Consider the following 26,600-nt stretch of genomic DNA (forward strand, 5'->3'; position numbering starts at 1 on the left):
AGAAGTTATTCTCTTAAGTCGGATGAATTGGGAATACGGCAAATGTTTTTTGAGAGCAAATTGATGAAAGCTGCTGAAATGCAAACTATTGTTTCTGTCTGTAGCTTTGATATATACATTGGTTTTGATGTGTCCTTCATGAATTTGTATTAAAACATCCAGAAAATTAATTTGAGATTTATTGATCGAGTGAGTGAATTTAATGCGATCATGAATTTGATTGAGATCACCAATATTGTCTTCCAAAATTCTCGGATCACCTTTCCAAATTATCAATATGTCGTCAATGTAACGCTTATATAAAATCAGATGTTGAGACCATGATTCATTGTTCAAAATATGTTCGTGTTCAAATTTAGACATAAAGATATTGGCATATGTGGGTGCCCCCGTAAATCCCATCGACGTGCCAGTGTTTTGGGCGTAGAATGTGCCTTCCCATTCAAAATAACTATGAAACAGCGCGAAATGGAGAAGTTCTATAAGAAATATTTTTTCTGCCTTGATGTCACTGTTCTGTAATAATGCCCATTCAATAGCCTCTAATCCATCCTTGTGTGGTATCGATGTATACAAAGCAGTAACATCCACTGTGCATAAGTGCCAATCATTGATGTACTCAAGATTCAAGTTTTGGAGAGTGTTCAAAAGATCAGTAGTGTCTTTAAGATACGTTGTTTGATGTTGTACAATTGGCTGTAGGAAGTGATCCAGGTATTTACCAATGGGTTCAGATATTGAGCCACATGCTGACACTATTGGTCGAAAGGGTGGTTTTGTCAAGTTTTTATGGATCTTGGGCAACATGTATAGTTTTGGGCGTCTAGGATATGTGGTGTACAGGAATTTCATCGTCTTCTGGTTAATCCAACCCATTTCAGATGCTCGTGTGAGAATTTGCTTAAGAAGACTTTGGTAGCTTGAAGTGGGATCTTGGTCCAGTCTTGTATATGTATCACTGTCATTAATATGTTCCATGACACTTTGTTCGTAAAAATCTGTGTCAAGGACCACGATTGCTCCTCCTTTGTCAGCTTTTGAAAATCTTAAATAGTGACAAGCACCGGTCCACAATACAGGAGGCGATCTCTTCCTACCTGCAGATTAATAAACGGGGAGACACGTCCGATCTCATTAGGTGGGATGCTTTGAAAAGTACCATAAGGGGAGTGTGTATCAAGATTAGGTCAGCAATGAATAAAACTTATAATGCGAAGTTGGAGGCCTTGGAGATAGAAATTAGGAATCTAGAGATTAGACACTCAAAAGATAGGGATGACATGTCTCTTGCTGCGTTGGCGAATAAAAAATACGAATATAATAAAATAGTTAGCGAGAGAGCGGGAGTCTGGCTCGATAAGGGTAGGCGGTTTAAGCTTTGTGAGTCTAATAAGGCAGGCAATTCCCTAGCCTCATATTTGAAGTTCAAGGTTCAGAAGAACTCTATTAGTGTCATTAAGGATGCTTTGGGGCACTCACATTCAGACCCAGACAAAATAACGAAGGTGTTCAGAGTATTCTACGAGGACCTCTATGCTAAGAATGAGGTGGTGGAGGAATCCAGGATTAAGGAATACTTAGATGAGTGCGACCTTCCACAGCTTTCTGTTGAGGACCAGGTCAGTCTCAATGGCCCAATTAGCACTTCAGAGATAGAGACTGCAATTAAACGTCTAAAAATAGGGAAAGCTCCAGGCCCGGATGGGTTCACGGCGAAATTTTATAAAACCTTCCCCTCTCTTTTGGTCGAACCCCTCCTACAGTTATTTCAAGATATTAATAAATCTGGTGAGGTTAGAGGCACTTTGGCAGAAGCAATCATTGCTGTACTTCCCAAAGATGGGAAAGACCCCTCGCTACCGAAAAATTATAGGCCAATTTCACTGATTAACATAGACTGCAAGCTCTTGGCTATGATACTCTCCGCTCGCCTCCAAGGGGTTCTCCCACAGTTGATCCACCCTTCCCAAGCAGGCTTCCTTAAAAACCGGTTGTCCAGTGACAATACAAGGATTTTGGCGCACGTATTAGAAAAAGCGAAACTTCTGGGCACGCCAACTGCAGCAATAACACTAGATGATGAAAAAGCATTCGATAAGGTTGATTGGTCCTTCCTCCGTGCTGTCCTCCGTAAATTCAACCTAGGGGAGTCATTCACTAGGCTGGTAATGTCCCTTTATTGCTGCCCTTCGGCTAAAGTTAGGGCCGGTGGATCTTTTTCCTCCCCCTTTTGTTTACAGCAAGGTACGCGACAGGGTGGTCCCCTGTCTCCCTCACTGTTCTTGTTGGCAATTGAACCGTTCCTATATCATATAAGGAATAATCCAAAGATAGCTGGTATACCGTTTGGAGACTGCACTGTTAAATTAACAGCATATGCAGATGATGTGCTTATTATGTCAGAAAGAGCGGATGAGGCCATACCTGCACTCATGACTGATATTGAGGACTTTTCCAGAGTCTCTGGGTATAAACTCAATAAAGACAAAACGGAGGTCAAACTCCTAAACAGTGTTGGGGATAAAGGGATTATCGGGGACTCCGGTCTAACATGGCAGCCTAGGTGTTTTAAATATCTTGGACTAGATTTTGATAAAGATTTGATCTCTACACTGAGAGTAAATGAGGACTTGACCCTGAAAAAGATTTCTACATTACTGGAGGGTTGGTCTCCAAAGTTTCTCTCCTGGTGGGGTAGAGCAGAGACGCTTAAAATGATGTCAACCCCATTGGTCAACTATCTGGCCAGCATGCTCCCTATGACGTTCTCTAATGCTTTTATCACTAGGGTGGATCCACTGTTTGGAAATTTTCTGTGGCAGGGCAAGAAGGCCAGAGTCTCGATGAAGAAGCTGCAATTGGCTAAAGACAAAGGTGGTCTGGGTCTCCCCTCCTTCAGGAGCTATCAGACAGCATTTCTGTGCAAACAAGGTGCTCAGTGGTTGATAAAATCCCCTGCTTATACACCACTATGGATTAATATTGAGGAGGCACTAGTAGATCATGCGCCTTTGGAGGCCCTTCTCACAATGGACCTGTCACATCTACCGCACTCCAAATATATCATGCTGAATACTAGAAGGGCTTTGCTTAGACTCGACCAAACACATAAAACAAAGTTGACATTCGCTAGGTCATCGTTTATGTCCTTGTGGAGAAATGCCCGTCTCAAACATAATGGTAGTAGAATATTCTGGGAGTCTTGGTCCAAGAAGGGCATTAACTTGGTGAAGGACTTATATGATGATAAGGCTCCATTGCCGTTCTCGACCTTGCAACAGAAGTATGATCTTACCCCGATGGACTTTTATGATTTCCTAAAAATTAAAACGGTACTGACGGCGAGTAATTTCTCTCCGTTTACTCCATGGTTAATACTTCATATCCCACGTCTTATGTATGCTGGTCACTTCGTGTCGAGGGTGTATAAAATGTTATTGCCTTTACCCATGAAAAAACACAAAAGGGTGGAATCCATATGGGAGGCTGAGCCAAATCTAACAGGCATACCTTTTGACTGGGAGGTGATCCATAAATTGGCCCTTACACACAAGGTCTCACCCATCCTATTTCAAACGAAAAATATGCTCCTCAACAGAGCATTTTGGACGCCTGACAAACTTTTCAGATGTAAATTAAGAGAGTCTCCTGTGTGTTGGAACTGTCAATCAGGTTCTGGTGATCTTGCACACATGCTCTTTGCCTGTCCTTCGTTAGGGGATTACTGGGGGAAGATATTTGACTGCATTTATCACGTATTCAAGATAAAGCCAGTACAGAACTTTGTTTACGTCATTCTGGGGGTGTTAGACCCACAAATAACATCAGACCAAGATCGTCAGCTGTTGGACTTAATGTTAACAATGGCATGTAAAGTGATTCTTTGCAAATGGAAAAATGCGAAGGAGGTGAGTTTTAGAATCTGGCAGGAGTGGTTATCTTTCCTGAGGGGTTCTAGAAACCCGGCTCTGCAAGCTTCTGCCTCGAGCCCTTCTGCCAAAGGGCTTTGGAAATCATTGGACGCATCCTCCTTTCATTATGAGCCACCTTGAGATGTATACTGTGGTTGGGTCCTGCTGATCGGGGTGGGCTGTGAGTTGAGTCGTGATTAACCTCTTGAGCCCAGGGGCGCCGCGCCCACACATTGAGCAGTATATATATAGATGTACCTGTATAGTGTTGATGCGAGCCGGAGTGGATTTTCCTTATATCATTTGTTTTTGCTATTGATTTTCTATTTTTGTATTTGTACTTGTTGGACATGTACTACTTTGAACCTTTTGTACGGAAGAGTTATTGTATTGTCATGGTTACTTCAATAAAAATGATTTGAAATAAAAAAAAATAAAAAAGGATTGTATGTTGAGTGGAGCAGGGGGCATCAACCTTTAGATTCCGTCGACGTAAAGTGCTCCAGCACAGCTGCAAGTAGATCGAGAAATGCCCAGGAATCCGGAAGGAGGGGGTCCGTGTCACGGAGACCGTTGGACTCCGTGAATAAATCAGCAGAAAGTCCCGTAATAGTTCAACTTAGCACAGAGGAACACACGGGCACGGACCACAGCAGCAGTTGAAATCCAAATTTATTTTACAAGCCGGAGACGGTCCACATGACGCGTTTCGGTCGCTGACCTGTGACCTTGATCACATGAACACACTACGTGCAAGTAGCAGCATAAATAGGCAGGTAAGTGAGAATGTGTTGCGAAATCCAATAGAAAGTGAAAACATACTAGTATTGTTACGGTAAAACAAACAAATGTATGGCCGTGTAAATACACAATAATGCTTTCCTTTGACATTAAGACAAAATAGAAGGCAGTGACTTGCTAAATAACAGCTGACTCAAGTTACAAATAGTAGTGAAACAGCGATGCATAGCTTCAATGCCCTAAGAAATAGTAGAGTTAGGTTTCTAAAAATATAGGAGGACAGACTCATTAAATAAAGATGTTGAAAGACAATAATGAAAAAAACAACAATAATGAAAAAAGCTATCAATCATAGCATAATGCTGTGAACTCTCAGTTAGCAAAAAATAATAATAATAACACCAGTCCCATATGGCTAAGCCCCATTCACTGAAAAGACACCATGCACAGTGTTGATATCAGTGATGCTATTTCTGATGTTGCAGTGATGTTATCAATTATGTCATAGAACATGTCATGGGTGATGTAATATGTGAGGTAATTAGCAGTGCATGGCAAGGGTGTGAGTTATAGTTACTTTAGGCCACGAGTTATACTTACTAGAGATAACTATATCTCGTGAATTTCAGTGGTGGTGTTAGTGTAAAACTTTATGTTTTAACTGGGATTTTCACCAAACTATAACATCCATTTAACCTTGGTTTCTTCAGGGAATTTCTAAGGGTTTTTAAAAAAATGTAAAGTGAAATAATATTTCGATTCCTAACTATAACATAAATTGAAACTTTGTTTTTTTCAGTGAAATTCCATGGTTGTTTTTAAGGTAAGATCAGATGTTCATGAGCATTCAACCCCTGCCAGGCGCTTCTCCCCGATGTGCATTGCCTTTCGCCAAGCCCAACACAGGGCCTGGCCTGATGCAAGGCCCTTTACTCAACCTCTGTGGGCACCCAACCCCCCAAAGCACATGACCTTTGGCTGTGGAGGTGTGAGGTTGTAAGCAGGGCCTGGCCTATGACCAAGCCCTGCACCAACCACCTGCAGGTTCAACCCCCCCCCACCCACCAATCCCGTTCAGCCAAAGGCCATGCGCGGGTGGTGTTGGGCACCCAACCCTCCTTTTATTTTTAAACAAGAGGCAAACCTACTGGCTTTATTAGGGGAGCATATCAACATACATAAAGCAGACCTATTTACTTTGTCAAAAAGTCACCAATTCTAATACAAATTAGATTTTATAAATACGCACAATACAATGGTAAATTAAAGTTATACTCTCAAAATATTTTAAATAAAGCATTTTTTAAAAACAACCATAAACATGTCTTCGAGTTTTTTAAAACATTTTTCAGGCCACAAATGCAGCCAAAGAACCAATCACAGGGGAACCCTGCACTCCAGCTGAAGAACCCACAGTCCCAGCTCAGAGTGCTTTAAAAATATTGGTAAGCTCTCCGGGGGCCATGGAGTCTATGACCCAGGAGACTTAGGGCAGCATTTTGATGCCGGGCGGTCGGACTGCCGGCCACTATTGCGTCGGTCAGAAGACTGCCGACAAGCATGCAGGTGGTCGGACTGCCCTATTTGGATGCAAACTCGTCGGGGGCATGCTAAGGCCTTTATAAGGCACATGCCAACTCCCTACAGCAAATCCTGCACGGCCGTGCACCGTGTGCCATGCAACATGTCGTGCAGGGTACACGGTGCACAGAGGTGAGTGGGGGCACTACATGTTACCCCAGGGTCACTTTTCAGGGGCCCATGACAGAAGGGAGCCGTGTTTGGGGCCCCTAATATCCCTTTCTGGCAAGCTTTTCATGGAGGTGTTTTCGCTATGAAAAGGCTGTCGGAAAGGGATATTGTTATCCCGACGGCAGAGCCTGCCTTGGCACCGCTGTAATGCTGGGACGATGCTCCGACCACCACCCTGTCGGGATCACTGATCCCGGTGGAGGTGGTGGTCATGGTAATGCTTCAGTCGGACCAAAGGAATGTTAAAATTCAGGCCCTTAGAGTAATAGTTTTTTAATTTTATGCTGCTGGGGGATTGCTGCATTCCCTGCAGCCCTCCACAACATTAAAAACAATTCTTGGTGGTGCCCTGCCCCTTATAGGGGATTCACCAGGATCAAAAACTATACATAAAAAAACCTTGCAGGGCATTATGGGGTGCTCTTTGTCTGGCCTTGCAGTTATTATTCCTTTTTATAATTTGTTGGGGGATTTTTTGGGCCACCGGGGCACCCACGCCTTTTTTAAATGTTGAGGAGCCCCAAGACCCCACGGCCCCTGCCAGTTCCCCAGCCAGTACCCACCCTGGGTGCACCGGGAGCCGGCTCTGTTGCTATGTTCCTGCCCTGGCAGAAGCAGCTTTTTAATTTTCCCCTCCGGGTGGGAGCCAAGATGTGTTTCCAGCCTGGGACAGTGCAGGCAGGGAATTAGATTTACACTCCCTGTCACACTCTCCTAGGCAGAAAACAAGTCAGTGCCTCTGGATAAGGCCCTTTTGGCACTGGGGGATGGGTTTCCCAGGCCGTCCTATGGCAGTAAGAGGGGGCCCTCCCCATAAGTAAAGCAATCAGCCTTCTAAAGCCTCGGCAAGGCCGGCCGGCCGCACGCCCCTACCCTAAATTTAATATTGGTCCCTGGGGATGGGGTGCCTAGGGCCTCCTAAAGGCACGGAGAGGGGTGTGCGCGCCCCCTCCCCATAAATAATTATATCAGGCCCAGCACATGGGTTCATGGAGTCACGGCTGGAGCTCGTCAGTATCACACGGCAGGGTTGAATAGTCATTGCTCTGAATAAAGTCATCAAGACCAGTCAGAAGCACGGAAAGAGTATTCCTAAGATGAAGAATCTGCAGTAGCTGCATCAGAATTGCACTGTTAATGCTAGAGTTAGAGCAAACAAATTTATATAATATATAATGTAGCAGACTGGCTAATGCTGCACAATCAACTTTGTTGTTGCATGCTCACCTCTTGTTGAAGTCTTTTAACTTCTGCTTCCAAATGTTCGAGTTCTTGTTTGCTGTCCAAAAACTGCTCAGTTTTTTCTTCCCTAAAAACACATACACATAGCAAGAAATTATATCCCAATGATCTCTAAAATGTGCAACCTTTTTCAACAGCAAGAGGTTATTTGCAACATTTAGTCAAAATCTAGAGCACATACCCACACATACATTTAAAAATTGAGCCAACAGCTCCCAACTGCATTCTACTGCTGGTTTGATGCAGTCAAAGCTATGATGTACTCTTTCTGTAACAGACTGCTGTTGTTTGTATAGCTACCAAGAATGAGTAGACTGACTGGAATGACTGTTTGGTAGTCCAGTGGTGAATCTCGAAGTGGTTATGAGGTTTCCAAAACAGACCTCACATTCAGTTTGTGAAAGGTACGGTTAGTTGAGTAGATAATGTATCTCTGTTAGCTGAAGGTGTCAGCATGGATGTAATAATGCCCACCTCGAATAACAAGTATATGTGGTGCATGTGGTACAGGAAGGTATAAAAGGACAGGCTCCATATACCGAGCTCTGAGTTGTTGAGGTAAAACCTATTATTTCCAAAGGCAAATTTACACTACTGCCCCCAAAACAGATTCCCAATTCAAGACAGAGCAAGACACAAGGACAGCCTGAAAAAGTAGTGAAGACAGGCAATACACCCGCCTATTGTAAATAGAGAGGACAGTGAAGTGGCTCCTGCACAAATTGGATCAAATTGCACTTCCCGATTATTTCGTGGTGCTTGTTTTTTTTTGTGAAGTCAGAAGAAAAACAGTGAAGTGTGAGGATAATGTTCAGAATAGAACCAATTCAAAGGTGGATCTATTGTTTAATTATCTAGTGACCTCATATAATTGACATAGCATAATAAGGAAGAAGGGGATTTTGAGATGTACCCTAAGAGACAAAAATAGAAACTGAATTCCCTCTGTAACACTTCATCTGCAATACTAGGTTCATTTCTAGATATTGAGAACCCAGGAAGGTGAAATAAAAAATTGTATGTCTACAGCACACAAACTTTGGCCACTTCACTACTAGCGTAGTGTCACTTGTCATCGTTCAAAGAACTGAGTTGAAGAACAGGCAAGACTTTCTTGTTTTCATAAACCCCCTGTGAGTCTTTATGATGTGAAGCAAGTGAACTCTTTATCAGCTATTTTAGAGAGAATCTGATTGCAAAAAGGAGTCTAATTGACGAAATACAAAAATCTTTTGGGTTCAAATGCAGGGTTGGGCAATTCTAAGTATGGGGACACAAGAATAAGCACTGTAAGGATAAGTGTTGTTAATCAGATGTTTTTTGTTACGCAGACACAGTTGAGAAATTTCATGATTGGGTGTGTGCATGCTTTTTTTATCAATGCTGTTACTATTTCTGACAGACAGCAGTGCTGAACAGATTTAAGTGTAAGGCCGGGTAACCTGCTGAAGAAATGTAATCTAGTGGAGACAAGTAGCTTTTTAAAAAACTTTATTTACCATTTAGTACATCGTAGCAATACAGGCATAGTTGTTCACTGTCATTGTCATTACACTTGAGAAAGGTAAAACGGAGCATAGACATCAACACACTAGTCGACATAGCATGTAACTATTAGAGAAAGCAAACCAGCAAGGCTTTAAAATACAGTCCCGATAGCCCATCCCTTTTCCCTGTAAGTAATCCTCCATCTCCCAGCAGTAGTTCTGTAGGCTCACCCGTATCCAGCCGCCACAAGTGAAGAACATAGTCAAAGAGTCACGAGCACTGAAAGGCACAGCAAAGCAGAGGAAAGCAAACAGCTGAAAATGACGAAGCTGGTCACCCCACCCCGCAGGGACAATGCCCCGTTCTAGTTGTGAGCCAGAGGCTCGTCGAGCGGTTTCCACATAGGACCTATATGGATCCCAGATGTCCTTGGGACGGGAAGAGCTAGGCAGTGTGCTGGAGTATATTTCGCTGTTGATGTTACAGTAAGCCAGACTATTCAGCCAGCCTTGCAAAGTGGGAGCTGTCCTACGTCCCCAGTGAATAGCTATTTCTCTATTGGCCAGCAGCAGACTGAGGGATACAAACCTCCTGACGCCTCTGGGGAAGTTTACCACATACCCCAGTAGTGCCACTTCAGGTGTGGGGACAAGTGACAGCTCGGTCATGTTGCCTAGTGTACTATGCACCATCTCCCAATATGACTGTAGTTTTGGGCAGGACCATGAGAGGTGTGCAAAATCAGCGTGTGGGGCGTCGCATTTACGGCAGGTATGGGGTCTGGATGGATCCAGCCTATGGGCTCTGGCAGGGGTGATGTATGTTCTGCGTAAGAACTTAAAACGTAGTAGTTTATGCCTGCTGTTTACTGAGACTTATATCGTTACTGCGCAGCATTTAGTCCACTAGTCGTCTGTGATGGGGTGGCCTAAATCGTCCTCCCAATGTTTCCAGGTCTTGTCGTCATTGACCGGAATCATCCCAGAGCATGTCTTATACAGTTTAGATATGAGATGAACGCCACTCTCATTTTCAATGACGAGCGAAAGCAGAGTAAACAAGTCCGGTTCAATGGGGAAACCAGGCAGCATGGCACGGAGAGCCGAACAAATTCGACCCATCACAAAGTTATCCATAAATGTGGCATTGTGGAAGCGGACATCCTCTGTCGCCGAGATGATGTGCCCATCTGGGTACAGATCACCCAGTTCAGAGATATCAAATTTGGCTTGGCAGCCAGTGGGCGTTAGGGACAGGGAGAGCCGAGGAATATAGTGTGGAGGTGCCGGTTCTCGTTTCAGCTTATCCCAGGCCCAGTTGGTAGTGGAAACTGTCTGGATAGCATTAGGGTCTCTAGGTACGCCCTTGGGCAATACAGTGGATAACCGCTCAGAAAGGACGAAATCCGCCTCAGGGCGGAGCAAAGGGATCCTAGCATCAGGGTGGAACCATGCAAAGGCATAGCTGCATTGGGCCACAAGATAATACAAGTGGAAATCCGGCACCCCGAACCCTACCCTCTCATCCGGCACAGTGAGCAACCGCCAGCGTACGCGAGCCTGTTTGACCCCACAGACCAATCTGATAAGGTGGGAACGCAATGTCGAGAAGAAACTGTTCAGAAGGGGTATGGGAATATTGTTAAAAAGATATAAAAATTTAGGGAGAACCACCATCTTAATAACCGCAACACTGCCGGCGAGACAATGGCAACCGCAACCATCTTTCCACCTGGGCTTCGAGGGCACTTATTGATTGCCCATAATTGAGGCGAAGGATCTGGGCAGTATCAAGATGGCTGTGAATGCCCAAATACTTAACAGAGTCAGAGCACCATTCGAGGGGGAATTCACAGTCCCACAGAGTCGTACTGGAGGTTAAGGGGAAAATAACCGACTTGTGCCAGTTGATGCCCGGGCCAGAGTGTTGGCTAAATCTAAGAATCTCTCTCATGAGCGGCTGTTAGAAACGGGGTAGCGTGGTGCGGAGCGGGTAGGCCAAACTCGGAGGCATTGTGTAAAGCATCTGCGCAGCACACTCACAGGCGACACACTAGGCACACTACAAAAAGAGACCACACCAGTTTAGGTGAAAAAAACAGCATATGTATTATGCAGAACACGTCATAAGGCAATCACAGTTGTAACACTGTGCCAACCGGCACCGGGTAGCAGTCTACAGGGGGGGCTATTTACAGGGCAGGGCCAATCGGGCCGCTGCCAGAACCATCACCAGTACACAGGATGAATGAAAGTCCATTAGTAATAATAGACGTAATCAGTCCGTACCTGTGGGGTAAAAGAAATGAACTTAGCGGCATCAACTTATGCAGAAGAAAATCCCAGTAGGGCTAGGCATAGATCACGCTAGTACAAATCACATGAGCATTAGGTATAAGAATAAAGCATCATTGCAGTAGCCTGAAAACATGAGCCACCCATTAGGCCGAAAAAAACATTAGGCATAACTCTATTCAGATGAGGCCTACACCATGAGCATGAATCACATTTGCATAAATCAGAGTCGGCCTAAACATATGCATGTGACAGAGCATGACATTCATGAATAGCATGGTAACCCCATGTACCCTCCATCACTGCCCTAGACATAACCAGATAAAGGTAGTAGGCATAGCACGGGGCATCTCATTAGGCATACATTCCAACAGCATTAAAAGTGTAACAGCCAGCAGCTACTGGCAAGACCACGCTATTGAGCGTAAATCACTTTAGGCATATCTCAAGTTAGCATTAGGCATGACCCTCATTAGCATAAATGCATTAAGAATGGCGGTAATATTAGGCCTTAAACCCACTAGGCGCACAACCATCAGCGTACCTGCATAATCACATGGGCGGAAACGCGTTAGGCATACCCATCAGCATCACATTGACAGGAAAACACATTATGCATGGCAGTGGGCATAAAAACCTCAGCGGTGTAAGGGCCTTGAATGAAGGCCTAAAACGCAATCAGTAGCGCACACAGTGGCATACCAACAATAATTGCCCAAATGTTGCAGTTTAGTCTTTGGCGCCACTACGCCTTGGGAGGCCCTACTCAGGGACTCTCAACAACAGGCTTGCACTGCCGTTGCAACTGCCCACTGTCCAGCCGGGCAGTTGTGTTCAGGAAATCAAGCAGGGAGGCACTGGTCCATTAGAGCCTCCCCCCCTTCGGGACTCAGAGATCAAAGATGTCTAACGTTGCAGCGGCCACTGTCCGGGGGACCGCTATGGAGACCCACGAGCACTGGTGCTGGCCTTTACTGTGCCTTGGGAGGGAAAAGAGCCCTACTCTGGGGCTCTACAAAACAAAAGTCACCCCTCTTCGTTGCAGCGGCCCGCCACTGCGGTGCCGCTGGGGAAGAATGCAGCACTGGCCCCCCAACACTGGGGCGGCAGCCGGATCCCAGCCCCACTTACCAGGATCCCGGTGGAGCTGCTCCGGTCTCTGCTCCGCTCCTCTTTCTGGCGGGAGGCAGGCTGCCCGAATGGAGGTGTGCCGATCTGGCTCCTCGGTGGCTGCGGACTCAGCGGTGTCTCTGGGGAGCAGCACAGGGCTTCCGGTCCTCCCTGCAGCCACCGGAGCCCACAAGGCTCCACCGTCGGGACTCTCCCTTGGATGCTCCTGCCTTCTTGGGGCCGTCTCCTCTCCTGGCTTCACCCGGGCCCCCTCCTGGGACCCGGGACTTGAATGGGACGTCCGCGAGGCTCCGGACGATTCCCCAAGGCCCCGCCCACAGTCAGGCTTCGTCTTCCGGGATGCCGCGGGCAGCGCGGCGGACCTCTTCTCCTTCGCAACCCGGGTTGCGGCGGTGATTTGCGGCACGATTAAAGTGCGGGGTGGGCTCCCGCTGACGTGACCATAAATCCGCGGGGTGGGCACCCGCTTGGTTTTTAAATATTCAGCACATGGGGTGGGCACCCGCTTGTTTCAAATTAACATCAAGGTGGCAATAACGCGGGGTGGGCACCCGCGAGAGCAGCAAAATGCGGGGTAGGCACCCGCTGTGCTTTTAAAACCACCAGCTCTCCCTGGCAGCACGCGCTGCAGAACCCACGCACCTTCTTCTCCTGGGCAGGTGCCGGAGGCAGCGCTCAGTCCAGGAATGCAGGACTAAGAGTCCAGGGGGCTGGAAAACAGTTGTAGCACTTCACGAGGCACTAGACGCCAAGTAGAGCACAGTCACTTCGAATATAGCGCTCTGGCAGCACAGCGCTGCAGGACCCATGCACCTTCTTCTCCTGGGCAGGTGCTGGAGGCAGCGCTCATGAGGCGCTAGACGGCTCACAGTCCCAGGGTCCCACCCGAGGGAGTAGCGCCCACGCTCCTCACCTCCTTGGAGTGCAGGGAATCAGATGATAGCGCCTACGAGGCGCTAGGGCAGGAGAGCAGGCAGGCAATGCCGGGCAAGATCAGCAGACAGTGGGCACTCATCAGTATAGGACAGCAGTTCCTAGAAACGTTTAACTCCCATAAAGTGGCACTCCTCCTGACATAGCAGTCTTTACTCCAGCAGAGGGCTCTCACTGGCACTGTGGACAGCAGAGGGTTACAGATGGGCTCAGGGGCCGGCACACAGGCCCTTGCGGCGGTACCTCCTTGCAGAGTGTCCCCTCTCAATCAAAGTCCATGTGCACTCTGAGCACATGGAGGCACAGCTCCCCTATATATACTCCCCTCACCCCACCTACCAGAAAGGGCTAGAACCTTATAGAAGGCTCCTGGCAGTTCCAGTCCCGACTGTCACTGTGGGGGAGGTGTAGGGCACCCTGTCACTTCGAACACTAGACCGACAACCCACCTCAGGCAGGCGGCACAACCACACACTAATGGCGTCCATTTTAGAAGTGAAGTTTCTGCAAGGGTGAAAATAAAGGTGCGTACCCCATTGCACTGCATTTATTATTTTCCTCTCACACCACACATGGCATATACATTTCCTACCATGGGGGAGATGTCCCCTAAAAGGGGGTGGGGGGTTCCTAATATAAGCCTATGTAAGGCAGAAAGCACACACACTTGGCACTGATAACCAGCGCCAAAGTGTCCAACGTCCTCCAACCACTCATTCCACAACAGCAAAAAGGCTAGGGGGATGGCAAAAAAGTTCGGGATGACCCTGCTAGCAGGGCCAAGTCCAACAGCGGCTCTAAGTTCACCTGGAGTTCTCTGACATAGAGGATGGTGTCGTCTGCGTAGAACGACACTAGGAGGGGGCCAGTGTTGAATTGTAGGCCTCTCTGCAGATGCCTTTCCTGGAAATGTCAAATTAAGGGGTCCATGGTGAGGATGGACAATAAGGGGGACAGCGGACAGCCGAGATCGGGTGCCGCTGGATTGATAGAAGGGTCGGGAGAGTGTGCCATTCAGGCGAAGTCTCGGTGTGGGGCGGCAATATAACAGTGCGGTGGTGGCTATGAATCCCACAGGCATTTCCATACGGCTCATAACCGATACAAAAAAGGCTACTCTAATAAATCAAAGGCCTTCTCAGTGTCCAATAGGATTGCGGCGGCGGGGACCTCGGGATTAATCCTGTGGAGGACTGAAAAGAGCGTCCTGAGATTCAATGAGGCTGATCAACAGGGAACAAAGCCGGATTGGGCCGGCGAGATGATAAATTCTATCAACTGGGACAGACGATTGGCGATGATCTTAGCAAAAATTTTGTAATCCAAATTTAGAAGGGACAGAGGTCTGTATGACCCACATAACAACGGGTCTTTGCCTGGTTCGCGAAGGAGTATGATGACCGCTTTACGAAGTGTGGGGGGAAGAATTTGTTTCTTGAGGACCTCTGCGTACACTTCGATTAATTGTGGCGCCAGTAGCTCTTTGTACGCCTTGTAAAACTCCCCAGTAAAGCCATCAAGGTCAGGGGCAAAAGAGCATTGAAGGGTGTCAATGGCTCCGAGGACATCGGCCTCGGAGATATGCTCCGCTAAAAAGTCCTGCATGTTTTTTTTCCAAATTGACCAATGCGATCTCAGAAAAAAAAGCTTACTGCGCCCAGGGATCACGCCCTACTTTGGAGGTATAGAGAGATGTAAAATAATCGAGGAATTCGTCTCGGATTTCCGAGGTGCCGGTGAGCACCTGGTTTGTGGAGGAACGCAGCTCGGTGACATAGGCCCTGCTGTATGGGGGCTGAAGCATCTGAGCCAGCACCCGGCCAGGGCGCTCGCCTTCGCTGTATCACCGAGCGGTTTGATATTTGCCTAAATAGAGTATCTCGCGATCTGCAGCATCCCTGTATTCGGTGAGGAGGGCCAAACGTTTCCCCGCCGTGTCAGGGCTAGAAGTGTGTATTGTTGCGGTGTCCAGTTCAGCCAGGTCATGCTTTAAGCGTGAGGGTGTGTTACGGAGATCCTTGAGCACCCCAGCATGCTTAGCGATACAAACGCCCCTGATGTATGCCTTGAACCCCTCCTACAGAACCGCCCAGGTGTCAACCGAGCCGGTGTTGATGAGGAAATATTTTTCGATGGCCTCGCGCACTTCAGTGTGGAAGAGGTCATCGTTGAGGGCGCGACTTGGGAAGCGCCATTGCCGTTCCAACCCTTCAGGTCGGGGAACCTTACGGAGGAGCTTAATAAGGGAGTGGTCAGAATATGTTCTCGAGAGAGTCACGAGGGAATGGACCCAGTTGGAGATACCAGGGGAAACAAGCCAATAATCGATTCTAGTCCAGCATAATGCGTGTATTTGGTGTGGGATGGGTTGCGCGTGTGCCAAATGTCTAGGAGAGAGAATTACTCGCAAAAATCAAGAAGAGCGCGGCGCGCACATGGTTTAGTGCCGGGGAGAGGGAGGTGCCATCTAATGGAGAATTGAGGAGAAGATTGAAATCCCCCACCACCAATAATAGGATAGGATCTATCTTTGAAAGCTGGACATGCAGGTTATGAAAGATTTATGGGGAGTCAGTGTTCGGGCATATATACACACCAGAGCTGCACTGTGACCCATCAGTGACCCAGTGACAATGAGGTATCTACCCTCATTGTCCTTCACAACTGAGCGGAGGCAGAAGGGGACCCTTTTGTGAATAAGAATGGTCGTGCCCATAGCATAATTGCTGAAGTTGGCAAAATACCTGTGTGCGCCCCAGCTTGAAGCGAAATGAGCAGAGTCGGATTTAGGTAAATGCGTTTCCTGCAGAAAGGCAATGTTCACATCGTATTGAATAAGATAATGAACAACATGTCTTCTCTTAGGATTATCATTGAGACCCCTTACGTTCCAGGACATCAAGGACAGGCCAGAAGGACCTTCAATATTACCCAGCTGAGCCATCTGCTAGTCGTGGCATGGGTGATGAATACAAGCTCCAACAGTTAAATGCTAACCATGAAAGTGTACCAAACGGAAGATAACCACAAATGGCATTGCAATAGCAGTTATCCCCACCCCCAACCCCCACCCACCCTCACTACGAAAAAAGCAAGGCAGACCCATAACAGATAACAATACGTGAAGTACCAATTGGCTTTACAGTGAAATGAGTAAACCCTGGAACAGTACATCCAAGTAACCAAAAACAAACCCAAGGTGTACACCATGAGGGGTAGCAACGCCACGTCAGTCAACCAGCTACTTGAAACACTTCGGTTTGATGAATGACATTATCTCAATTCAGTCCTGCTAAAATTGAGAAGGAACAGCACGTCAGCGTCAACCAGTCCCGGCGCCAGAAAAGAGTTCTATGCTTGCGTCGGAGCCACTGTGCGGAGGAGAGGGCACACCACCGCCTGCGCCCGCCTGAGTGTTGGTCTGCTTATATGCACGGCAGAATTCCTGCACCTCAGAGGGTTTATCGAAAATGCGAGGTCGGCCATTAACATAAATTCTCAATCTGGCAGGGTATAACATGCCATATTTCAAACCTAAGTTCCTGAGGGTGGCCTTGACCCCATTATATTTGCGACGGGCCTCTTGCACCATGGTGGTAAAGGCCGGGTACAAGGAGAGTTTTGAGCCCTGCCACATGGTGTCTCCGCGTTCTCTGGCAAGGCGGAGTGCAGTGTTGCGGTCCCGAAAGTTCATAATGTGGGTGATAATAGGCCTTGGATGGCAGCCCAAGGAGCAATGAGCATGCTCCACCACAAAACCAGGAGTAAAAATTCTTTTCCAAACATGTCGGCCAGTAAAGTCTCAACAAAGAGGTCAAGGCGGCCCGTGGCGGTGGTCTCTGGAACTCCTAGGATACGGATGTTGTTGCGCCTGCTGCACACTTCGAGGTCCTCGTTCTTGATCGCCACATCCTTGAGGATGTGCTCCACACACTCTAGCCTTTTAAGGGACTGCGCAATTCCATCCTCAATGTCCGAAATGCGCACCTCAGCCTCGTCCAGGCGCCTGTCGTGGACTTGAATTTTGGCCCCCAAGCTCGCAAGACTCTTGTCTAGGGTGTCAAACCGTCTATCCAGTGCTCTGAAGCCTGCTCTCATCTCCTGCAAGAGGGGAGTGGATGGGGCAGAGGGGTCGTCAACACGGTCCGAACCCTGCCCGCCCTCGGCCATGCTGGCGCAGTCCTCAGGGGTCTTTTCCACAAGCTTTTCGAAAAGGAGGGTCTTCTGCTTAGGATCTTTGCGGCCCATTCCGCAGCGCAACGAAACAGACGTAGCGGCAGTAGAGTAATAGTTGGTTGCGGAGAGAGGACAGGACAAGACCAGGACCCTGGGTGACGATGGAGCAGACGGTATTCACCCCCGTTCAGCTCGGCATGTAGGTTTGGAAGACCAGACGCAATGCAATGTCCAGGTTTAAGGCTTGGAGCTGGGGGAGGATGTGGCCCCTGTGAAGGCGTGCAAGGGGCCAGCAGCAGATGGAACAAGGGGCACAAACAGAAGCTCCCAGGGGGTCAGCGCACAGGACGGCGCGCCCAAGTGTGATATAGTGTCTGGACTCTCAGCGAGATTTGCAGGGGTAATGGAGCCCCTATGGATATTTGTAGGGGGCCGGTGGCAGGCAATGCGTGAGGAGCTGATGCTTAAACGGAATCCCCGGCACTGGGGAGGATGCTTGCATCCAATTTATTCAGGGCGGTGGCGGCAATTTACGGGTCTCCCACTGAAGGTGAGCGCGAGGCGTTGGGCCCTGTAGCCGCAGGCCCCATGCGGGGCAGGCGGCGTGGAGGCGGAATCCTTGCTGGAATGCAACCGGGCGTAGGAAACGACGGGCCCGCTCCAGCTCCCCTCTGCTCCCTGCCTCTCAGCAACCGGGTGGCCGCCGCCCAGGCTCACCCACGGGCCCTGTCCCTGCGTGGCCTCAGAGAAGCGGCGGGAGGGTGTGATGCGTACCGGGGCAGCCGAACGTGGCCGCAACCCAACTGAACAGCAAAGGCCCAAAGGGGGGAGAGAGCACACAAGCAGACCTACGCTCGGCGCACTCACCGCCATGATGGATCCCCGCTCCAGTCGGGCACCAGCCGCCACTTGTCTCCGCCTCCTCGCCGTGCCGAGTGGAAAGAGATCAAGGGCCTCCGCCACACGCTCAGCCCCTCAGTTCGCCGGAAGCCAGGCACACACTATGGAGACACCGCTCCGCGACCCAGACAGATCGCCGTGTTCAGCATAGGTATGGCAATTCAGCAGAGCCGAGTTCGGGAGCGAACGCTGTCATATATGCGGGGGATATCGCAACATAGCTGGAATGGCTGGCTTCAATGCCGTGCGGCCATCTTTGTTAGCGGCTTGCCCACGCCCCGTGGAGGCAAGTAGTTTGACTGAACATTAGAGGGCCCTCATTAAGAGTATCCACAATTTTGAGCTTCACCAGGTGCATGAATGCACATTGTAAAACTTCATGATGTTTTGCCTACATTTTCCTCTTGCTAATAGTAGGTGGAAAACATGTGTGAATAATGACCTGGAACAGGGTACAATAATGAGCCTGGTAATTCCGAGTATCATGTTTCCCCCCACATTTCGGGTATGGTAACTCATAATGGGTCTGGGTAAATGTACAGATATGGAGGCTTGGATGACAAGGCTTTAAGCTCACTGACCCTTCGGGCAGATGTTATAGCCACGAGAAAGACTGTATTGATGGTAAGGAGCCTGAGTGGACAATTGTGCAGGGGCTCAAAGAGAGCATACATAAGGAAAGTGAGGGCATGATTGAGGTTCCACTGGGACATAATAAAGTAAGAAGGTGGAAACAAATGTTGTAAACCTTTCAGAAACCTATTTACATTAGGGAATTTGAAGAGGGATGGCTGATCAAGCAACCGCAGAAAAGCTGTAATGGCAGAGAGATAGCCCTTCAGAGTGCCCAGAGCACAGCCCTGCTGAGCAAGGGAAAGGATTAACCCTTTGTGTGCCACGCCCTTTCCCCGCCCTGTGCCGGCCGTTGCATTAGCGGGCGGGGTTCATGACGAGCTGGACTCGTCATGGGCACAGCGCAACCGCGGCCCATGACGAGTCCAGCTCGTCATGGGCACACAAGGGGTTAAAACGAGAACCTGAGAAAGGGGGGCCGAAAGGGGATTCATTTGTCTTGCTGTAAACCAAGCCACAAATTTTCCCCAACGGCAAAAGTGTAAAACATCTTGGTGGAGGGACGCCTGGCTGCCAAGATAATATTACAGACTTTGGGAGGAAGGCTGAAAGCTGTCAACTGTTGTGGCTCAATCTCCAGGCAAGAAGGAGGAGTGTTGACAAGTTTGGGTGGAGAACCCTCCCCTGCTGTTGTGATAGAAGATCCTTTTCGAAGGAGAAGCCTGATCAGAAGACTATTGGACATGCTCAACAGCTAGGGATACCCAACTCTCAGTGCCTAGTCATGAACCAGGCTGGGCTCCGGGACCTTTGGCAGCACCTGCGCAACCGTATCCCACACAATGTGTGAATAGCGGCCCAAAAAGCATGCGGTATTCACTGACTGCAATGCTAAGCTGGTGGAAGAAAACATTTTCTGCCGAAGGTGCCCAGCTTCTTGGATTACTAATATGCAAGTGGTTGGAATGTGCCAGGATTCACGTCTGAAGTGGAGGCTTGGACCAACAAGCTCTCCGGGGTAGGATGTTCTGTGAGGAATTTGAGGTCCCCTGGTGCGAGTAGGTGGCAGCTGGCAATTGTCCTGTTCACAAGATCCCTTGTGTTGGGCTTGAACCAAGTCCCAAGCAGGACATCAGTAAGTGTTTCATTAAATGGGAGAAGCAGTTCAGAAGGGGACACTCCAGGTTGAACCACTTCCGTCAAGACATTAGGCTTGACTGCCACCGAGGGTAAGCTAGGGTCTAAGACCTAAGCTCCCTTCCACACCACCATTATGAATGAAGCTCCCTCCTCCTTAGCCATGGAAGGAGAAGAAAGCATGCCAGCATCTGGAAAAGTCTCCAGCCCACTGGCTTCACCCAGATTCTCACACCAGTCCAAAGTGTCATAAGGCTGGTATTCTTCAGGGTACAGCGACCCCTCCTATTCCTCACAGAATCCTAGTCCATAGGAATAAGGCTGAATAAGGCTCAGGACTGGAAGGAATGGCTCCAGTTGGTGCCGGAGTCGCCGTTGGGTGATGCTTCTCTAGCTCCAGGCCTGAGTTGGGGATGTAAATGGGGATGATATCGATGATGGGCGCCATAAATAAAATAAATAAATAAAATAAAATTCTCTCAATTGGGCGGGGGTCACTCGGGCTCCCGGAGACTCAGGGAGGTGCAGAGTAGACCCAGGTACAGGCTCAACCATGGAATCAGGCCGCAAGTGACGCTCCCTCGTCTCGTTGTCTGATGGGCGAGGTGAAGTCGAAACACTCTTCGACTTAGTCTTCATGTGGCAAGACTTACCCGAATGGCCCAACAACTTCGAGTACAACGAGATTCTCGGACTCTGCGACTGCTTCCGTGACCTTCCTCTCGACCATTATCTGGATTGTTGGGCCCTCGCACGTTCAGCTGCCAAGTGCTTGAGAGGGATGGCTCATGAAAAATATACAAAGATAAGGAATCTGTGGCTAGAAGTCTCTATCAAATATACAGATAAAAAAAATTCTGACCTGAATTATTGTCTATGTTATACATTGAAACATCTTTGCCTGGCACACGGTGAATGGATGTGCACAAACTGCCTTTTTCCACTGCTGCTTGTGCTTTCCTGGCCCGCAGAACAAGAAGCAGTTGAAAAAGGCAGTTTTCGACCACCTCTACGGCGGTCTAATCATTATATGGCACCAGGGACCGCCTAATCCTTGGCGGCAAGTCTCATTCCTGCTGTGTTGGCAGTCGGTTGTTCGACAGAGCGCCATCGTACATAGGCCTTAAATTCCTTTCACTATTTTACTACTCTTTACCTTATCTTTTCACCTCCCCTGTCTTTCCTGCACTTGCTAAATCCTCACGCCTTGCTGCTTTTGTTTCTGCCCGTTTGGAATCGCCTGCTGCCAGCCTACTTCTTGCGGAACCCGCTCCGCGGGTCCCGCTGCGTGAGGAGTGTTGACCGCAGCGCCTTGAAGGGGACACCGAGGGAAGTACTTGCACGGGGCTGCGAGCGAGTGCGTGAGCTCCTTGGGACTGCATTTCCCAGGAGCACCCGCCAGCCCTGATCAGCTACACCTGGGCCGCTCTCCCCGACCCCTCCTACCCTTCCACCGAGCCCTTATAATCTGCTCTCGCTGAGACGGCGAGTGGGACGCCTTGCTGCTTTTGTTTCTGCCCGTTTGGAATCGCCTGCTGCCAGCCTACTTCTTGCGGAACCCGCTCCGCGGGTCCCGCTGCGTGAGGAGTGTTGACCGCAGCACCTTGAAGGGGACACCGAGGGAAGTACTTGCACGGGGCTGCGAGCGAGTGCGTGAGCTCCTTGGGACTGCATTTCCCAGGAGCACCCGCCAGCCCTGATCAGCTACACCTGGGCCGCTCTCCCCGACCCCTCCTACCCCTTCCACCTATTGTGTTCATACTCCTTATTAAGCCACAAGTACTCCCGCAGCGCGGGAGAAGCCCGGGACAAGGGCGGGACCGTCTGTGGCCGTCCGGGGCCGAAGGAGGCCGGGCTGGGCCACCCCCCTTACCAGTGACATATAGTATCACCTCCAGTAAGTGGCTTAGAAAAGTTGGATTTGTTTAGTGTTTAACATGGCAACGTCTACATCAACAAACTCTGTAAATAGCCATCAAATAACTCCTCCTGTAGAGTCTGGTCCACTGGCAATTGGCCCCTTAGATAAATTTTTCTTTAATCGTTCACTGGTAATAGACAAAGAGTTGACCTTGGCAGAGAAGCGCGCAGAGCGTAGGCTGTCAATCGAAATACTTAAGAATTCAACGGATACGTTTTCAAATCTAGCTTACCCCACCCTGGTAACTCCTCTGTCATCAGTGAACCTGCCAGTTGTAAACGACCATTTTGAGGTCCAGGCCCAAAAACCAAACAAGGATGTTGTGATAGAACTACATAATCCTTGTGGCGGCAAAATCCGACCAGCACCGCTCACTGATTCTGGCGCCCAGGTTATATTGGCCCAACCCAAAATCGGGTCCAAACGGAAACGACCAGCATCTGTAAGAAAATGTAAAAGGGTGGTCAAACCCCCTCAAAAACTCAGGAAGTTACATAAACTCGTGAACACAGGAGAGGTAGCTACTAACGAAACTCAAAGCACAGAAAGTGTTACACCTACTAATCTTGTCTCCTTGAACAGCCAGGACGGAGATGACAATCCTTGTACCGACTCCACTGTACCATGTAAAGATAAGGAGCAATCACTTGTAATTGTTCTCCCTGAACTGGAAAAATTGTTTAGATCACTACTCACCCCCATTGAGGATAGAATTGCAAAGCTTGTAGATAGGCTAAACCATTTTGAACAGACTACCTTAGACAAGTTTTATTCCACAAAATCACTGATTAAAGCGAATAGGGTGGAAGTAAGCACAAACTATCAGGTCCTAAACAACCCTGTTATTCAGGATAAGGGAAGAAATCACCGAAATAGCTCTCCTTTACCTCCCAAACTGAGCAAACCTACAGTTAAAGCCATTACAAAATCCCCAGACAGAACAGAGAGAGCAAACGTTGGCCCTGATTTACCTCAGTCGACCATAATACACCCTACACAGCCCACAATCCCCCCGACACAAAATCCACCAATCGCAATGAGTGCTGAGGCTACAGTGCGTCACCAAGCGGGAATAGTACCAACAAACGCAAACGTAACTAATAGCACGCAGAAAGCTCAGAATATTCCGGTGGGAGGGAATAGGGCTAACACAGGTTTGTTGGTAGGTAAAACTTCAGTACCGTCCCAAATAAATAACAAACAACAGGCGCTGAGGCCTGTCCCCCAATATGTCCCCCAAGTTCCCAAATCTATCCCACCGCCCGTGGCAAAACAACCCTACAGAAAACCACCAATTAATCTCACCCCAGACTCCTTTCCCTATGTAGCAGTTCTTATAAACGTCCCACCATTACCCCCAGGACAGAGAGAAACTTTCCAGATGCTCAAAAACAAGATCATGCACTGGCTAAAGGAAAACCGTCCTCTGCCTGGTGACATCGACGGGCTAATCATAGGGGTAAGGAGAATATATTGGATGGGATATACATCGAAAACCTTGGGTGGGGATTGCATAGTGGTCAATTTCCAAGACCCAAGGGTGGCGGGATGGATAACAAGGCAGGGATGGGGAACAAATAAGGGAGGTATCGGAATTGTAGACCTTACCTTTTTTTACCCCCGACCGACTAGTGTAACGACTAGTTTACTCAATGAACCCCTTATTCCCCCTACTGTATCATGGCCAGTCAATCCCTTACCACCTCCTCCTGTAGGTCATAATCATACCACTTACACATATTACAACCCTCATGTAGGATGGCAGGAGCTGGGATGGGGATATTGACAAACCAGTACTGACAGTTTAGGAGGTAACACTAACGAGCCAGAAGGGCAATGTGATGTTCATGGTAATACAACTGTTACAAACTCATTGGGCAATTACATCGAGACGGGGGGTTTGGTCGAAGAAGGTGGTTTTAGACTGGGAACCCTAAATACAAATGCCAAGATAACATACCCAGCCAATACGACAGTGGATCCGACAGATGACCAAGAAAGGCAGACTAATTCTACTGAAAGCCCTATGTTAGCCCAAGTATTTCCATTGACTAACACCCGAGATGGGCTAGATGCTAGCATTGGTACGCTTTTATCTTGGAATGTCGCTGGGCTGGCAAGTAAATTGGATTCCCAATCCTGGGTGGATTTTATAAGTGGGTATGACATCTGTTGCTTCCAAGAAACCTGGGCTTGTGATCCCCTTTTCCGTCTTGGTTATTTGAACTATTGTATACCAGCGTCAAAAGGGGGAAGAGGGCGGCCCAAGGGAGGCTTAACTGTTTGGGTTAGACAGGACCTGCAGGTCAACATCAAAATGTTGGACCTGGGAAATTGTGATTTGCAATTATTAAGAATCTCCGTAGCAAAGGGTCAACTAATAGATTTGTACAATGTCTACGTGAGAGGTAGCAACGTAACCAATTTACCCACCATTGAGCTGTTGTCTACTGCCATTGAGACCAAGTCCCAGGAAAGTGTAACGATAATTGTAGGGGACCTCAACAGGACTTTTGAACCTCTGGACTGTACAAATGACCTCTTGGAGAGCGAAGAGGACAATCTCTGGGGAGTACCACCTCTATGCCTAAAACCTGTAAGGAGATGGACAAAAGAGATCTTATCACTGAATGGAATTTGTATGGAACATGGCTTAAGAGCACTGAACGGGAGGACACCTGGGGACAAGGAGGGCAGCTACACTTTTGACAATGGCATCAACAGGAGCCGAATCGATTACATTTTGTGCAGTCTCCAACTGTGGAAAGGGGTTGTTGACATGACAGTTAGGCCCCGGGTTGAAAGTGACCACAACCCCCTCTGTGTGACTCATAGGTGGTGGAATACTGGTGCGGGTAACCCTCTAGTGATATACGATGAAACCCCTGTTATGAGTAATGATGAACGCAGGTTAAAATGGCCCAAGGTACTGGCAAACGAGGCCACTATGACTTACATCAATAATGCTGTTGATTGTGCAATTTCCGCGATGGAAACTGCGGTTCCAGTGGTTCCAGGGGATAGTGGAATCACTGAAATCCACAATAAGTTATTCTCCCTCCTGAGACCATGCTTCTTCATTAAAAAAAGGAAAGGGAAGAAATCTAAAGAAGTGGGAAGGTGGTTTGATAGTCATTGTACATCAGCACGATTAGCCCTGGGACAAGCCATAAGGAATAGGGACCGCGCCGCTGTGACAAAGAATAGGGAACTGTACAAGATGGCCATCTATCGTGCAAAAAAGAATTGGGATGAAGGCCACTGGGCCGAACTAAAAGAGGCCTCTGATAGTAAAGACTCCAGGGCATTCTGGAAAATCATCAAGTGGGGTAGTGGAGCCGGTCCTGCGAAGCCAGACAACAATGTAGCAGAGGAAGCTTGGGTTGATTACTTCAGACCTCAGTACGCGGAAGTTAACCATCCTGTGGCAGCTGATAGTATAACACCGGTTTATGCAACCGATGATTTGTTCTCCCTTAGAGAAGTGGAAATTGCCATTGGTTCCGCGAAATGTGGGAGGGCGCCAGGTCCAGATGGCATTCCACCTGATATTTTTAAAGACGATATGACCAGATGGGCGAGATATATCCTCCTTGTAGCGAATGCCCTAGCCAAGGGGGAAGTGGTCCCAGACCTCTGGAAAGGCGCAACCATTATCCCCATCCACAAGAAGGGAGATCGATCACTGCCTGCAAACTATAGGCCCATAAGCTTAATAGCCACCATACAGAAAGTAGTTGGGAGAATGGTAACAAACCAGCTTATGGACTGGGTTGAAGTCAACAACGCCCTTTCTCCATACCAAGCGGGATTCAGGCGAGCAACCAGTACCATCGATCAGGTCTTCCGCTTTACCATATTAAGGTGGAAGACCGTTGTACTGGGAAGGGGCTGCCTGTACGTCGCGTTCGTCGACCTGCGGACGGCGTTCGACCTAGTCCACCGGTTTAAGTTATGGTTGGTTTTGCAAAAGTTGGGGATCCCTGCTGATCTGCTAACATTAATTATGCGACTGCACGAATCCAACTTCGCTAGAGTCCAGTGGGGTGGAAGCGGAGAGACAACAGAGGATTTCCCAGTGGAAAGGGGTGTTCGACAGGGCTGTTCCATGGCCCCTTTACTTTTCTCGTTATTTATTAACGGAATCGTTGAGAGGATGCTGAAGGCTAGTGTTGATGCCCCATCGTTAGCGGACACCAGGGTTCCGATCCTGATGTTCGCTGACGACACTCTTATCTTGTCTAAGACCCCCATGGGGCTGCAACGTGCATTAAACATTTTTGATGCTTTTTGCACTGAGCATGGGCTAGAGGTAAATGTGGGAAAAACAAAACTAATGGCTTTTTCCCCCGGACGCAGGAACTACCCCAAGGTAACCTTAAACAGCAGTAGGTTAGACAT

At 48.3% G+C, this 26,600-nt stretch overlaps 1 protein-coding gene across 1 annotated transcript in view; it reads right to left on the bottom strand.

The window, feature by feature from the left end:
- The window catches only part of CCDC88A (coiled-coil and HOOK domain protein 88A), an 888,939-nt gene that overhangs the window by 470,083 nt on the left and 392,256 nt on the right, over positions 1–26,600 (bottom strand). Inside the window, exon 9 of the mRNA XM_085612608.1 lies at positions 7,632–7,713. Coding sequence (XP_085468734.1) covers positions 7,632–7,713 — 82 coding nt within the window. The remainder of the gene's footprint in view (positions 1–7,631; positions 7,714–26,600) is intronic.

The sequence above is a fragment of the Triturus cristatus genome, chromosome 6 (genome assembly GCF_964204655.1).
Source record: "Triturus cristatus chromosome 6, aTriCri1.1, whole genome shotgun sequence".
Lineage (NCBI taxonomy): Eukaryota > Metazoa > Chordata > Amphibia > Caudata > Salamandridae > Triturus > Triturus cristatus.